This window comes from Enhydra lutris, unplaced genomic scaffold (genome assembly GCF_002288905.1).
Source record: "Enhydra lutris kenyoni isolate GAN:26980312 unplaced genomic scaffold, ASM228890v2 scaffoldscaffold5, whole genome shotgun sequence".
In the NCBI taxonomy this organism is placed as follows: domain Eukaryota; kingdom Metazoa; phylum Chordata; class Mammalia; order Carnivora; family Mustelidae; genus Enhydra; species Enhydra lutris.
The window spans coordinates 28,245,972-28,259,955 of NW_019154089.1; the positions used below are offsets into that span (position 1 = coordinate 28,245,972).

The 13,984-nt window shown below is 45.2% G+C and overlaps 1 protein-coding gene across 4 annotated transcripts in view; it reads right to left on the reverse strand.

Moving 5' to 3' along the window:
* Positions 1-291: 291 nt before the first annotated feature.
* Positions 292-13,984, reverse strand: part of LOC111140837 (tetratricopeptide repeat domain 1) — a 43,364-nt gene continuing 29,671 nt past the window's right edge. For all 4 annotated transcript variants that reach the window (XM_022493047.1, XM_022493048.1, XM_022493049.1 and 1 more), the window contains 3 exons: positions 12,475-12,623; positions 8,886-8,940; positions 292-924 (listed from right to left, as the gene is read on the reverse strand). In XM_022493047.1, coding sequence (XP_022348755.1) covers positions 791-924; positions 8,886-8,940; positions 12,475-12,623 — 338 coding nt within the window. In that variant the 3' untranslated portion in view covers positions 292-790. The remainder of the gene's footprint in view (positions 925-8,885; positions 8,941-12,474; positions 12,624-13,984) is intronic.

Genomic DNA, 13,984 nt, shown 5'->3' on the forward strand with positions numbered 1-13,984 from the left:
AAGGAAGCTATTTTAGGTTGACACTGTTAAGACTGATTCTTGGGCAAAGACACTCACTTCATAATGATCTGCACAAACCTGAAGAGGCCCAAGACAGTCTGTGAGATGGAGTTTCTTTTGCATTCTAGTATGCGGTAGAATGGTCACTTCTTCAAGATCATCTTCGAGGTGGCAACCAAGACTTTGGGCAGATTTGTGGACTCCGGTAACACTCAGCAACACTGCTCTCGAAGCCAGAGAAGACTTCTGCTTTAGCTGTCGTTATGGGGACAAAATTCACAAGCCAGCTCAGACTGTCACAGAAAGCGTTTATTTACCACAGAGGAAACCAGGAGCCGCCGGAGCCCATGCCCGGCAGCCTGGGCAGTGTGAGTAATCAGGGAGACGGGACAGCAGGCAGGAACCCCAGGAATCACGTCTGGGTAGTCTCCAACCGGCAGGTCTGCTTGGGACAGGAGATACTCTGGCTGGGCTCGCGTGTTATAGCTCAGGGAAGTCAGCCTTGACAAGCAGGCCTCGTCCCAGACAAAGCCAAGAACAGCCAGAACCAAGGGCAACAGCTGCACAGACACCACCTTAAAATGGGAATCAAATTAGGCTTATGACATCAGAAGTGCATTTCACCCTGATTATAAAACAAGAGGGAAAAGGGAGCACTGGGCCCTAGGAGATAGCCTATTTTTGAGATAAAATGCTTTTAAAAGTTAAATACTGGCAGGGCCTTCCCCCTTGCTAAATAGTAAGCAGCACACAATCTCTAAGCCAGCTTTACAAGCTACTGTTAACTTTGTTATCTATTATTATTTGGATTTTGAACAAAATTGATGGAGTAGGAACCAGTAGAGGAATCCTGTTTGATCTGGAAATTTTCTGTGGAGAGTCCAAAAGGTCGAAGAACCAAGTTCCCAAGATCTTTTAGTTTACCTGCAATGTAAAAGGGAAAATTCAGATAGATATGGGAAATAAACAGAAACAGAAGACCCCAACTGATCCTGCCTTATCTGATTATGAAATATAAAAAGCATCTCTCTGCAGTTAAAGCAACTGCTGCTTTTAAAACTATGAAACTTTTAGTCCCCTTGGCAATATCATCACTTCAGTACCACCCCCCACCCCGCCCCCGCCGCCATGCCTGTGATTTCAGAGATGGTTGTGAGGGAGCCCTGCTGGCTCCCTCTGGGAAAGCACAGCTTTCTGTCCAGACTGGCTAGAGAACCAAGGACACAAACCCTGGGATGAATGATGGCCAAACTGACTGCCACGGAGTTTGTATGCCTCAAGCTGGAGTTTTCAGGACTTTTGAGAGATTTATAGGGACCTATGGGGCAATATTTGAAACTAAGAGTGTTCTGGAAAATGTTGACTGGGATAGAATAATATACAGTTTTGACCCTGTCTAAACTGTTCTAATTTTTCTTGCAGGTCTGTTTCCAATGGAGAGGAGAATGGGGGTCAAAGGGAAAGAAATCCTAATCATCGGAGCTATAGGTTCTTTCCTGCCCTCCCACATGTATCAACTTTATCCCTCTGAGGCCTCCACCTTGAAGTGAAGCCCAGGTAAAGAACTTACAGACACATGGCCTTTAAATGTCAAGGCCTTTTCTAATAATTCACGGAAAGAATTTTCGGTCTCAGTCTAAGATTTAGCCCCCAGAAGCTCTCCATATTCTGAGGAAGCTCCCAGAACCCAGGCTGACCATTCTGCAGGCAGGCTTCCCAACCCTAACCTGAACACATGTGCCGGGCGTGCCTGTTTACCGAGACTCGCCGGCACAGCCCATCCCTGCACACAGGTGCCGGCCGGGGCACGGTCTCGAGTGGAAGGATGCACAGGTAGGGGCCACAGCAAGCACAAAAAGGAGGGGGCGTCCTCGGGCAAGTGGGAGTGACCCAGAGCGCTGGCAGTCTGTCCTGGGGTTGAGGAAGGAGGACGGGGAAGGGAAGCCGAATGAAATGTCACCGCTGGCACAAGCCTTGGCTCTTCGGAGTGAGTGAAGTGAGACTGAATCTCAAGACATCTTCACATCACGCTGCCCGGGAGCAATAGTGCCCCCCCCCCGCCCCCGCCCGAACCGCTAGGACTGGCAAGGCCATTTCACAGCATGATGACCACGGAGCAGCCACTGTAGAGTATCTACCCCGTGGCGTGACGGGAGCTACAGAGTAAAGCTGGTTCTTGGCTTTTGGGACGCTCTCAGTCTGGCCAGGAGACACAGACACAAGGGTGGGTGTGCCCCGGGCCGGAGAGCTCAGAGGCCCGTGCAGGGGCTGAGAGGAAGGCGTCTCAGGAGAGATCACACGCATCAGTGCTCAGAGGTACCGACCAGGAGTTACCGTGCGCTGGCGTGCCACCGCGTGTCACAGATGGCAAGGGGCCAGGCATTCAAGCTGCAGACGGAGAGGGACACTGAGGGCCTTCAGCAGGTTTTCCCTCTGCCGGACTGGCTGCAGACCCTGCCCGCCACCACGAGCCTGGCCCTTTGAGCTGAACTGATTCTGTGGAGAGGCACTCAGGAAAACATGCTTCTCCCACTGCAGGCGGCGTGTCCCCGTCCATGACCGAGCATGGTAGGGGCAGACCAGGAACTCTGACAGGCAACTGTGGCTCCTGTCTCTGCTGGAACTTTCTTAGCACTGCACTGCTGCGTGATACTTTTCCTACGGGCTTCCTCTCTCCTCTGCAGGCACCTGACAGTTCTCCGCCCATCCCCGCTATAGGGACATCCCCAATCAGTCTCTCATCCTTCTATTCCAATCATGGTTCTGCTTCTCTGTGGGCCCAACCTACACATGGGGCTATTAGTCGTTTTCCTTCCTTCTCAGCCTTTTTAACATTCCGCAACAGTTTTACTCTATTATCTTGTGACGAGAGCACAGGCAGTTCCGCTTGCTCAAGAACACAAGGGAGGGGGTGCCTGGGTGGCTCAGTGGGTTAAGCCACTGCCTTCGGCTCAGGTCGTGATCTCGGGGTCCTGGGATCGAGTCCCACATCGGGCTCTCGGCTCGGCAGGAACCCTGCTTCCCTCTCTCTCTCTGCCTGCCTCTCCGTCTACTTGTGATCTCTCTCTGTCAAATAAATAAATAACATCTTTAAAAAAAAAAAGATTATTTAAAAAAAAAAAAAGAACACAAGGGAGGCCAAGTGCCTGAGACACCTACTAGAGACACACAGTGGGAAAGTTTCCGCATCAGAAGACCACAGATTACCAGACCTGAATTTGACCCACAGTCCCAAGTTCACATGTGGGGCATCTTGCTGTGTGTGGTGGCACCACAAGCAGATGAGCTGCAAAGGGGAAGACAGCCATGCACGTGGAAGCCAAAGGTTCAGAGGTAAGTGGAGATACAGTGTGCCAGGAGAGGAGTAAGAGGACTCCTTCCCAGGGGGCAGGGAGGAGGGGAGATCTGGCAGATTCCCGTCTAAGAGTGCGCATCTGAATCACCACCCAAGGGCAGACAGGACTGTAGCCACTTGAGACGGAGGGAACGGACAGTGCAGGCAAACATGGTTTGAATAAATGCATACAGAAGGGCAGGCAAGGGCGAGCAGCGTGTCCAGTGGGGCTCAAAGGCAGGTGGAAGGGCACGTCCTGGCGGGATCCTATGAGCCAGGCCACAGGTCTCTTGTTCTTGTGCCACAGGGAAGGCCGCTGATGGTTTGAGAATTGAGCTCTCAGTTAGTAACACTGTGGCAAAGGGATGAATGAATCAGGAGAGGAGACCCTGGAGGCGGTTCTCACAGAAAGTTAGTACAGCATCACAGGAAAGAAGGCATTTATTCACTGAACAAGTCCTGCTCATAAACAGATACACAGTCACACTGAGTTTCCCTGATGCTGTTTAGAGTCAGGCTGGACGCCTGAGACTAGTGCGGCCTCCTAGTCCCTAAGACAGGATCATCTGCCAAGTTAGCCTCTCTGCCGCCCTTTGCGCTGGCTGCCACATTCGACACCTTCCCTATCTGGGCAGTACTCAGTCGGGTTTCTTTATTTCTACTTGCAGCAGATCTGGCACCATCACTCAGCCAGAACGTGTCAACGTGTCCCTGACTCAGGATCTCCTCTTGTTAGCCTAGATTGCAGGCAAAGAGAAGAGTCCAGAACTGCTTGTGTTCAGACAAGAATGTTTAGGACAAGAGATCCAGATCTGATCAATATTAGTTTCTAAGCCTCTAAGCATCACTGCGTCACAATAACCCAATGGACACATCATGTGTAACTTCTCTTTGGAGATACTCACTGTGGAGTGGTCCATTTACTCCAGGGGAGCCAGGAATGCCATCTGTTTTCACCTCAAGATCCCTGGTGTTTGGGCCCAATGGGATACAGCTGAATCCTGACACTGCATTTCCTCTTATGAGGCAGGCCCTAAGCCACAAAAGCTGTCTCTTGGTTTCCTCTAAGTAAAAAGCTTATCAAGAGACAGCACAGAATATGGAAGATAAAAATCACAGCCAAACCAAATGCCTAGATGAGCTCTCGGGTGAAAGTGGAGGCTGAAATAAGCCTGACAGAACTGTCAAAGACGCGGGAATGGTTCTCCTGAGAGGAGCTGAAGGAGTGACAACAAGGAAATGAGGCAGAAAGCCGTGAAAATATACACACTGATACTCCCTGAGGGAATGTATGGCTTCAGCAATTTTAAGAGTCAGTGACAATGTCAAGACTCTCCTGTGACCTTGGGTAAGGGAGCTGGTACTAGAACCCTGTACCCCTACCCACTCGGTAAATGGTGACAACCCACGGTGAGCTGACTCATTTCTCCAGTGACAGCTTGTCCTAATAAACACCAGAAATGGAACGTGGAAAGGAATGGCTGGCCACAGAGAGCTGTCTGCGATCTCAAGTCTAGTGCATTGTGAAATATCTGCTTTTTCTTTTTCCTCTGCTGCAGCTACAGCACAAGAGGGGAAGGCAAAATTCATGACACACTGCTTCTGCTCAGGAGGAACCGCTCAGAGCAGAGAGGCTGACCACTCCTGGCCGCATCCCCACAAAGCACCTCCATCACTCCCTTCGAGGTCCTCTCCTGGGCTGCCTGGACTTGTCCCCACACAGCAGTCACATGCCCACACAGTGCTGGATAAACTCCAGCGCGGCCCAGAAACACCGAGAGGGGTTATCAGAACTCTGAGTGCTATGCTCCCTCCCACTGCCCCCCCCCCCAACCCCCGCCATCTCCGATTCAGCAGGACGGGGATGGAATCTGAACAATGTGCATTTTGAACAAGTTCGCACGGGAAGCTGGTCTGAACAATGCATTCTGCGAACCAGCCCCTCCCAAATAACTTGCTTTTGTATCTGGCCAGCGGAATCAAGATCAGAAGCCTGGTACTGAAAACTAACTGTGGACACCTGTCTCTAGTGACTGGCGGGACAGGCTGCCTGCGCAGAGTGTCCCTCTTACAGGATGTGAAAATAACCCACGTTACTTTTCGGAGAAAGCAAACAACTGTATCTTCCACCTCGCAGTTCAGTACAAGGAGATGACAGGAGATCAAGAAAGAACTACAAACATACATGTACAGATGTTTAGCAATTCTACTTGTTTGAGATATCATGGCCAGGCCAGGATATAGGACAAAACAGTTTACAAATAATGACGACAAGTCTTCCTCCCATTCTTTTCTGTTTGCACCTGAGGTTTAGCCAGAGATCTATGTCCGCATCATCATGTGGCCTCCCAAATACACAGCTCTCGCCCTCATCTTGCTGCCAGGATGAGGCTCGGCTCGTCACCCCGTGTGCACGGAGCTGAGCCCCAGGAAGGCACTGGTCTGTCTCCCCTACAAGGTTAAGCAGCCAGGCTTCTCGAGGCGCTCCTGCGTGCGGATCAGACACTGAGCCTCGGCCCTCGGTGTACGCCAGCTGAGCTGAGGAGCTTCAGGGATTCTGAAAAGGTCTCATCAGTTCTACCTTTGAAACTGTTTTTACCATTTACCTAGGTGGACAAAAAATTTAAGGCTGTGAAGTCAAACTCAGAAATAAATTAGATATAGATACTCAGGAGGCTGTGCCTACCATCAAATCCCATTTCAAATTCTTACGTTCCTCAAACTTGCCTGGTTATTCTGATTATAATAAATGCTATACATTTGAACTGATACAAATAAAATACCACTCTTTGTTTTCTACTTTGTGGTTTCATATAAGTTTTTTTTTCCTTGCTTTTATTTTACTAGCTGTTCTAATTTGGTGTAATCATGTAAGATTTTTTTTAAAAAAAGTTCTGTAGGGCGCTTGGGTGGCTCAGTCGGTTAAGCGTCTGCCTTCAGCTTGGGTTGTGGTCCGAGGGTCCTGGGATCAAGTCCCAAGTCAGACTTCCCTCCTCAGCGGGGAGCCTGCTTACCCGTCCTTCCTTCCTGCTCCTGCTCTCTCTCGCTATTTCTGTCTCTCTCTCCAATAAATAAATGAAATCTTAAAAAATAAAAAGAAGTTCTATTTTTTTAAAAAAAGTGAAAATCACTAGATTTGAGCAAAGCCAAATAAATAGGGCATTGATTACTAACTAGTACTACCAGTCCCTTAAAAAAGGTTTGAGCCTCCCGGGGTGCTCTGTCCAGCACCACTGATCATACCCTAAGTCCTTTTAAACCTTACATTTCCTACCTTATCATAGCCACAGGGTAATCTTCCAAGAGAAAAGGACAAAAGGAAACGTAACAGCTGCTGACCGCTTTCCTCAAATCTGAAGCTGTTCCTTGTGACTACAAAGGGCTGTAGCACTAGAACTGACGGCCACTCTGGGTCTCCATGCCTGTCCTAATGATATTTCTAAATGATAGGCTAGAAAGGGAGGAGTGATATGTTTAAGTATGTTTTGCCCCCTTCATTATTCCAATTGGGATTTTTTTTTCCCCATGGAGGCAGCTACATGGCTCTTCTAACAAAAAAGAAGTCAAGTTACTTGACTTGAAAAAGCAAGTCAAAGATTATTGAACAAACCTAAATAAAAGCTCACCTTGCTAAATAATTACCTAACTTCGTAAATGCCAATAACAAGCAGTGTTGAACAGTTTTTCAAATCTTTAACTGCCAATTTTTCAGCAGAAGCCAGCGTTTCCAGAGAAACCAAAACTAAAAATCGTGCAGTCCACTGCAAAGCTTGCTCGGAATGTCTAAGGGATGGCATTATCTTGCAGAGCGAGTAGCCTCCAAGGATCTCACAGCGCATAAAGCACAGTTATGTCCTCTGTAACAGGGAGGGGAGAACTTCAGGAAGCTTTTGTGGGGCTGAGGTTCCATTCAGAGAGCGGTTTCTCCCTTTCAGGCTCTCCGATGGTGGGGAACGCCTAGAAGCAATATCTTATTCATGATCATTATACTTAGGAAGGAGATGAAGGAGTTCGGCCATTCACACTATTTCTGTGTAACAACAAACTGACATCATATTTACCACACAACTTAAACTGCTTAAGTCTGATGAGAGAATTCCTTACAGAAGCAACTGAGAATGGATTCAGCTTGAATATTTCAAACGAAGAGGACAACAGAAGTAAAACCCAAAGCTGAGGAGACAGAAACTTCAGCTCATGAGAATTTAGAGTGACTGAGCCAGCCAGGCAAGGAAAAATGAAGTTTTGATTCCATCTGGAATTGACAACGGCTGCAAGATTCAGTTTATTCCATCCCTTTAGGGTTTCATACTGGCTCAAAAAAATGGACCCAGAGAACAATGCCTATGGGTCTTCTCCAAGTCCACCACGGCCACCCCGACATCATCTCTCTCAGCATGAAACACAGCTAAGTACACATACTATCTTTTTTCTAAAACAAAGAGTCATTGTTAGAATAGTTGGAAAATGCTCTTTTCCCTCTTCTTTGAGAAAGAGCACCTTCAAAATAATTTTTCTACTCCAACATGGTGTCAAATTTAAATATGTAATTAGGGAGTGTCTTTTGGAAAAACTGGGGTGGGCTCCAGAAGTCTCCCCAACTCTAAAAACAGTTCTCAGCAGGGGCCAGAGGGTTGTGGACTGTCTACGTTTAATGGCTTCTCAATCAGCTCTGCTAGCAGAGTGATCCTTTGGAATATATGTTCTCTTTCTCTGGATATAATGCCTAAAGGCCATAAGTAGCCAACCTCAATTTATTTTAAGATTTTTCCTTTAGGCCCATGTGATTGCAATATATTAAATTCAATTCACATGGTAATTTTAGAAAATACTTGTAAGGAAGAACACAAAACAGATCTTGAGCAGGGGTATCTCAGACAGGGTAGGAGAAGAGTATGTTGGGTAGGTCTCTGTCCAAGAACTTTTCCTCCCCTTGGTCAAGCAGACTATTCATGGAAGGGCTTCTCTGATTCCAACTAGAAAATGCTTTGTCAGATACGAGAACTAACCCATGAGTCCACGTGCCCTGCACGCCACTCACAGTCTTCCGTCCCCTCACTAGTTACTCCTAATTGCTGCCCTCTCCAAACACTAAAGGAACTCTCAATGCCATTTTCAAAACAAACATTCCCTAGGTTCTGACAGGATTTTGACTTGCAGTTTCTGTATTCTAATGAAATTAAGAACTTAAGTTATTTACTCAATGAAGAAATCCAACTGTTTTCATGAAACTCATGATCTGAAATAGAGGTTAGTGGGATCCCAGGTTGAATCACGTTTGTATTCCTGAACCTAGGAAAATTTCTCAAGAAAAACAAAATAGAAGTTTCGTTTTTCAAAAGCTGACATCCTCTTTAAGCCACTCTAACCCTTCTGGAGTCAAAGACAGCTCAGACCTCGCTAGCACCATGGTAAGGCTCACACAACAAATGATGGACCCCAAAGCTATTTCTAACTGTTGTGTTCTCCTCCAGCGAATACCAAATCCTGCTGTCCCTCACCCCGCCTCCTAGCTACTAGGATCATGGGAAAGTAAGGGAAGCAAACTTACCTAACATCTCTGCCTTTAGCCTTTCATTACGTTCTTCAATCTGTTTAGGTAATCTCTGAGGGGAAAAGAGGAGAAACAAGGATTGATGAAAAATCTTTTGGCTTTATTTTGAATTTGATAAACAAGCTTAATGTGAGAGATCAGATGATGTACATATGTAAGATCCTATTAAATACAGAAAAAAAAAGTATTTGTGGGTGAGCTACACAAACACAGGAGTTTTGTTTGGTTCACTGTTATATTCCCAGTTCTTGGCACACTGGCCCAGGGAGGACCTCAATAAAAATCTGGTAAATATACAGACAAAAAAATTTCTGAAAGAATACATTCCAGATGTTTACAGTGGTGTATTTAGGTGGTGGGACTCTGGGTTACATATTTTAAATTTTTGGCTGACTTGTATTCTTTAACTTGAAGTCCTTCCTTAGTATAATCTAATTTGCTAAGAGGTGGTCAGATCAATATTGGCTATCTCTAAATGAATCAGCTACCTAGGATTTTTCAGTCTTGACACTACTGACATTCTGGACTAGGTCATTCTTTGTTGTGAGGGCAGTCTTGTGCAGTACGAGGTTTACAGCATCCCTGGCCACTAGATGCCCAGAGTACCATTCCAGTCACTGCCAACGTCCCCGGAAACCAAATCATCCCACTTGAAAACCAATGATCGAAATTAGAGTCTTATATAGCTGCTTTTAGCTCTGTAATTGGCTGTAAGTACTCTGCAATTTTAGTTTTAACAACCCAGTTATAATGATTCAAAATAAGATAAATTCTTTATGCATATAACAACCAATATAAAAGGCTCCCTCTTATAGAAGGTTTAAAACCAATGTGATAAGAATAAAGGCTACCAAGAGTTTGGCTAAGATTTTAAGAACCATTCCTTTTCCTCATTCAAATTAAAGTCAATCCTACCACCATTCAGAGATATTAAAAGTCAGGTAAAGGATTAAAGCCGGTTTCAAACTGCTTATGTCTTAATGATCCAAATCAGTTTGTCTACCATTATTCCACTTCTCAATAAATAAAAGATCAGTTATTAGTGAAGGAATTCATCTCAAGTGTAAAAACAAAGCAAAACAAAACCCAAACCACTTAGGACATTAAGGCAGGGAGATCAGTCAACATTCCTCAGGTCTGAAATGAGTGGGAAATCCTGCGTTGCAGGGGCTCAAACACTCTCAGCAGCCAGACAGGAAATGTAAACAAGGAAAGGAATCCACGTTCGGGCAGGCAATAGAGAGTGGTGTGGTCAGGGACGAAGAGTTCCAGCTGAATGCCAATAACAGCAGTTCAAGAAGGACCCAGGATGTCCACATCTCACAATTTTTAAGAGGGGTCTTAGATTTTTTTTTTTTAAAGATTTTATTTATTTATTTGACAGAGAGAGATCACAAGCAGGCAGAGAGGCAGGTAGAGAGAGAGGAGGAAGCAGGCTCCCTGCTGAGCAGAGAGCCCGACACGGGGCTTGAACCCAGGACCCTGAGATCATGACCTGAGCCGAAGGCAGCGGCTTAACCCACTGAGCCACCCAGGCGCCCCTTAGATTTTTATCTAGTAAAATCTTCCCGTTTTTAAATGTTGGTTTCAATTAAAAAAACCAAAAAAACAACAGGGGTGCCTGGGTGGCTCAGTGGATTAAGCCTCTGTCTTCGGTTCCTGCTCCTCCTCCCCTCCTCATCCTCCCTGTGCTCAAAGGAAAGACCATGTGAGGACCCAGCTACCATCTATAAGCCAGGAAGAGAAGCATCACCAAACAGCAAACCCTGCTAGAACCTTGATCATGCCTTCCAGCCTCTGGAACTGAGACAATTGCTTTCTGTTCTTTAAGCCATGTAGTCCGTGCTATTTTGTTATGACAGACCAAGCAGACTGAGACAGGCTTGGACACAGGAGCATGCCTCCCAGGTTTGGGGAAAAGCAAGGAGGTCAGTGGGGCTCTAAGAGAGTGAGAGCGAGTAAAGTGGTGGAAGTGAGGTCAGAAAGAAAGCAGGGGTCAGACTACGTGGGGCTTGGAGGGCTCATTCATCATTCCTCAATCTGTAGTGAATTGTTATAATCCACACGTGGTGCTAGGGATATAACAGGGAACAAAATCCTCAGGTATTAACAAATAATCACATAAATAAATGTGAATAAGGTACACCAATAAATAAGCGATTTAAAGAAAAATTATAGGGCCCCTTGAAGGTTTAGAACGAGGTCACCCAAGCCCAGGGACCAGGGAAGCATCAGAAATGTCTCCCTGAGGACAAGACATCTCCACTAAGATCTGGGGGTCAACAGGATTTAATCAGGGAGGCAGTGATGAAGAGGTAAAGGAGGGAAGAGGATTTAAAAAAATAAAAAAATAGCCTCTGCCTTCGACTCAGGTCATGATCCCAGTGTCCTGGGATCGAGCCCTGCATCGGGCTCTCTGCTCAGCAGGGAGCTTGCTTCCCACCCCCCCGTCTCTGCCTGCCTCTCTGCCTACATGTGATCTCTGTCAAATGAATGAATAAAATCTTAAAAAAAAAAATCACAAAAAAACCCCACACGTAACAAAAGTCTGGCTTAAATAAAACAGGTTTGTGGCTTCCTTTCCCCCTGCTGGAGGCCTGCGATCTCTGCTGTGCACAGGCGTTTATGATGGACCTCTCCATCCTAATGTCTCTCTGAAAAGTCTGGCAGTGAAGAAACCTGTTTCATGAAGCCCGTGTTTCCCAAACTTATTTGAATACCCGCTATTTGGGGGGCAATAATGCTTATACATCCGATTCTGTAGCATGTCTTTTAGAATATATGTTGCTGTGCATGTTAGAGATTAAGAGCACTGCTAAACTAGAGGCACAGATCTGGAGAGTAAAATTTTTTTTTTAAAGACTTTATGTATTTGAGAGAGAGAGAGTACGAGTGGGAGGGGCAGAGACAGAGGGAGAAAGAATATTAAGCAGACTCCCTGTGGAGCCCAGCGTGGGGCCACATCTCAAGACCCTGAGATAATGATCCCGGCTGACACTAAGAGTCGGACCCTCAGCCGACTGCACCTCCAAGCACCCCTGCAGTTATTTTGAAGGGGAGAAAATCAGTAACATTTAGCTAATTCACAAGTGACATAAAAATATTATGATATTTATTAGAACCAAGAGGATCTCTAGTGTCATGGACAAGAGTAAGTAATTTTAATAAAGATAAGAAGGCTAATCTGGAACAAATTTAATTGGAAGTATGCTGGCCATATGATAGTAAATAGAAACTTGGTGACTGAAAAGGATGGGCAGAGAACCAGAAGTTTATTACCTCTAATATCCAGACTCATTTTGGACTAAAATTGTACAAGATTTCTGTAGCCCAACAATGAAACTGAGTTCTTGTTAACCCTATGGATTAAAGGTTTACACAGTTAACACTTAAAGAATGGAGATTAAATGGTACATGGTCACAGAGGGTCTGTGACCACCACTTCAAAGTTAGGTCTCCCATATATTTGGTACGCCCTTAAAAATGTATAAAGGGAAAGTAGTTTGGTCCCAGAGGATTATTTAAGATTCAATGAGTAGCAACACAGGGAACAGAACAAAAAATATTTTTTAAAAATCAGGTTTACCATGCAAGCTTCTCTTGCTTGATGTATGGATGGATCTTTTTCTAATATGGATTTATAGTCCTCCAGGGCTTCATCTAGCTTGTCTGTTTTCTCGTACAACTCTGCTCTCCTCAATATTGCCCTGATATAGCCGGGGTTTAACTGAATTGCTGTAAAAAGAGAAGAAATCATTGTTACCATGAAGAAAAAGGGCCTATGTGCCCAGCAATATTGTGTTTCTTTATTAATCATCCTCCAAGGGTCTAAAAGGAAAAGTCATTTGTCAAAGGCCACACCTGGCACTGGCACACTTTCTCTGTAAAGGGCAAGACAATACATAATTTCCATCTTGCAGGACAGACCATCTCTGTCACAACTACTCAACCCTGCTACCACAGACCATATAGAAGTAAATAAAGATGGCTGTGCTACAAGAAACCTTTGCTTATGGAAACTGAACTTTGAATTTCATGTAATTCTCCTATGTCACGAAATATTTCGATTTCCAAGCATTTAAAAATGTAAAACCAGTTTCAGCTCGGGGGCTGTCCACAGCAGGCGGCAGGCTGGATCCGACTTGCTGGCTGTAGTTTATGAAACCCAGGTCTACACCTGAAGTCCTGTTTTCACATACCTGCCCTTTGTCTAGTTCAGAATAGGCGAGAACACAGAACCCACGTGCACAGTGCAAAAGTGAGAGAGAATTTTAAAGTACAAATTAAAGAATGGAAGGAAAAGAGTTTGCTGGCAGACTCTGCTATCATTCTTTCTTTTCTAGGCCTCAGCAACCAAGGTTATGCCTTGACTACCAAGGTTATATTTTTGGCTAAACCTTCATTGTTCCTTCAGACTTCTGTTCCAACACCTTTAGGTCACTGATGCTTAATATCCTTTCCTTTATCCAGCAATGCCTGCCCTTCTAAAAATCCTACGCCCACGTTTTGGATCAACTATACTGCATTTCTCCTACTCTTTTGAGTTGTTTCTTTTTCTGTTAGAAAGCAAGGTCATGGCTCCATAACTTTTTTCCTTCAAGTAATATACTCAATTTTTATTCATACATGTTTTCAGTAACGATTTCTTTAGTACCTAATATCTGTATCTCATGTAGCGTATCTCTGGAGTATAGTGGTAAACAAGACAAAGTTCTCCTTCACACAAAGCTTTAAGCTACTCTAGTAGGCAAGAGGAGACAGCATATAGGTATATAATTTCAGACAGTCACAGTGCTACAGAGAAAAATGAAACAAGGTAGTAAATGCAAGTGAAAGGGGAAATAAGGTAACTTCAGACAGTGGTGAAAGTCTATGAAAAGGCAGTATCTGAAGGAGACCAGCCATTTGAAAGGAGAAATATACCAGGAAGAGGGACCAACAAGAGTAAAGGCTCCAAAACAGTAACAACCTTGGCATGTTAGTGATGCAAGCAAAGACCAGATCACAGAGGCCTTGTTGGCCAGGAAAGGAACTTACACTTTTTCCTAAGTGTGATGAGAAACCACTGGAATGGTTTCAAGCAGATTAGAGACATT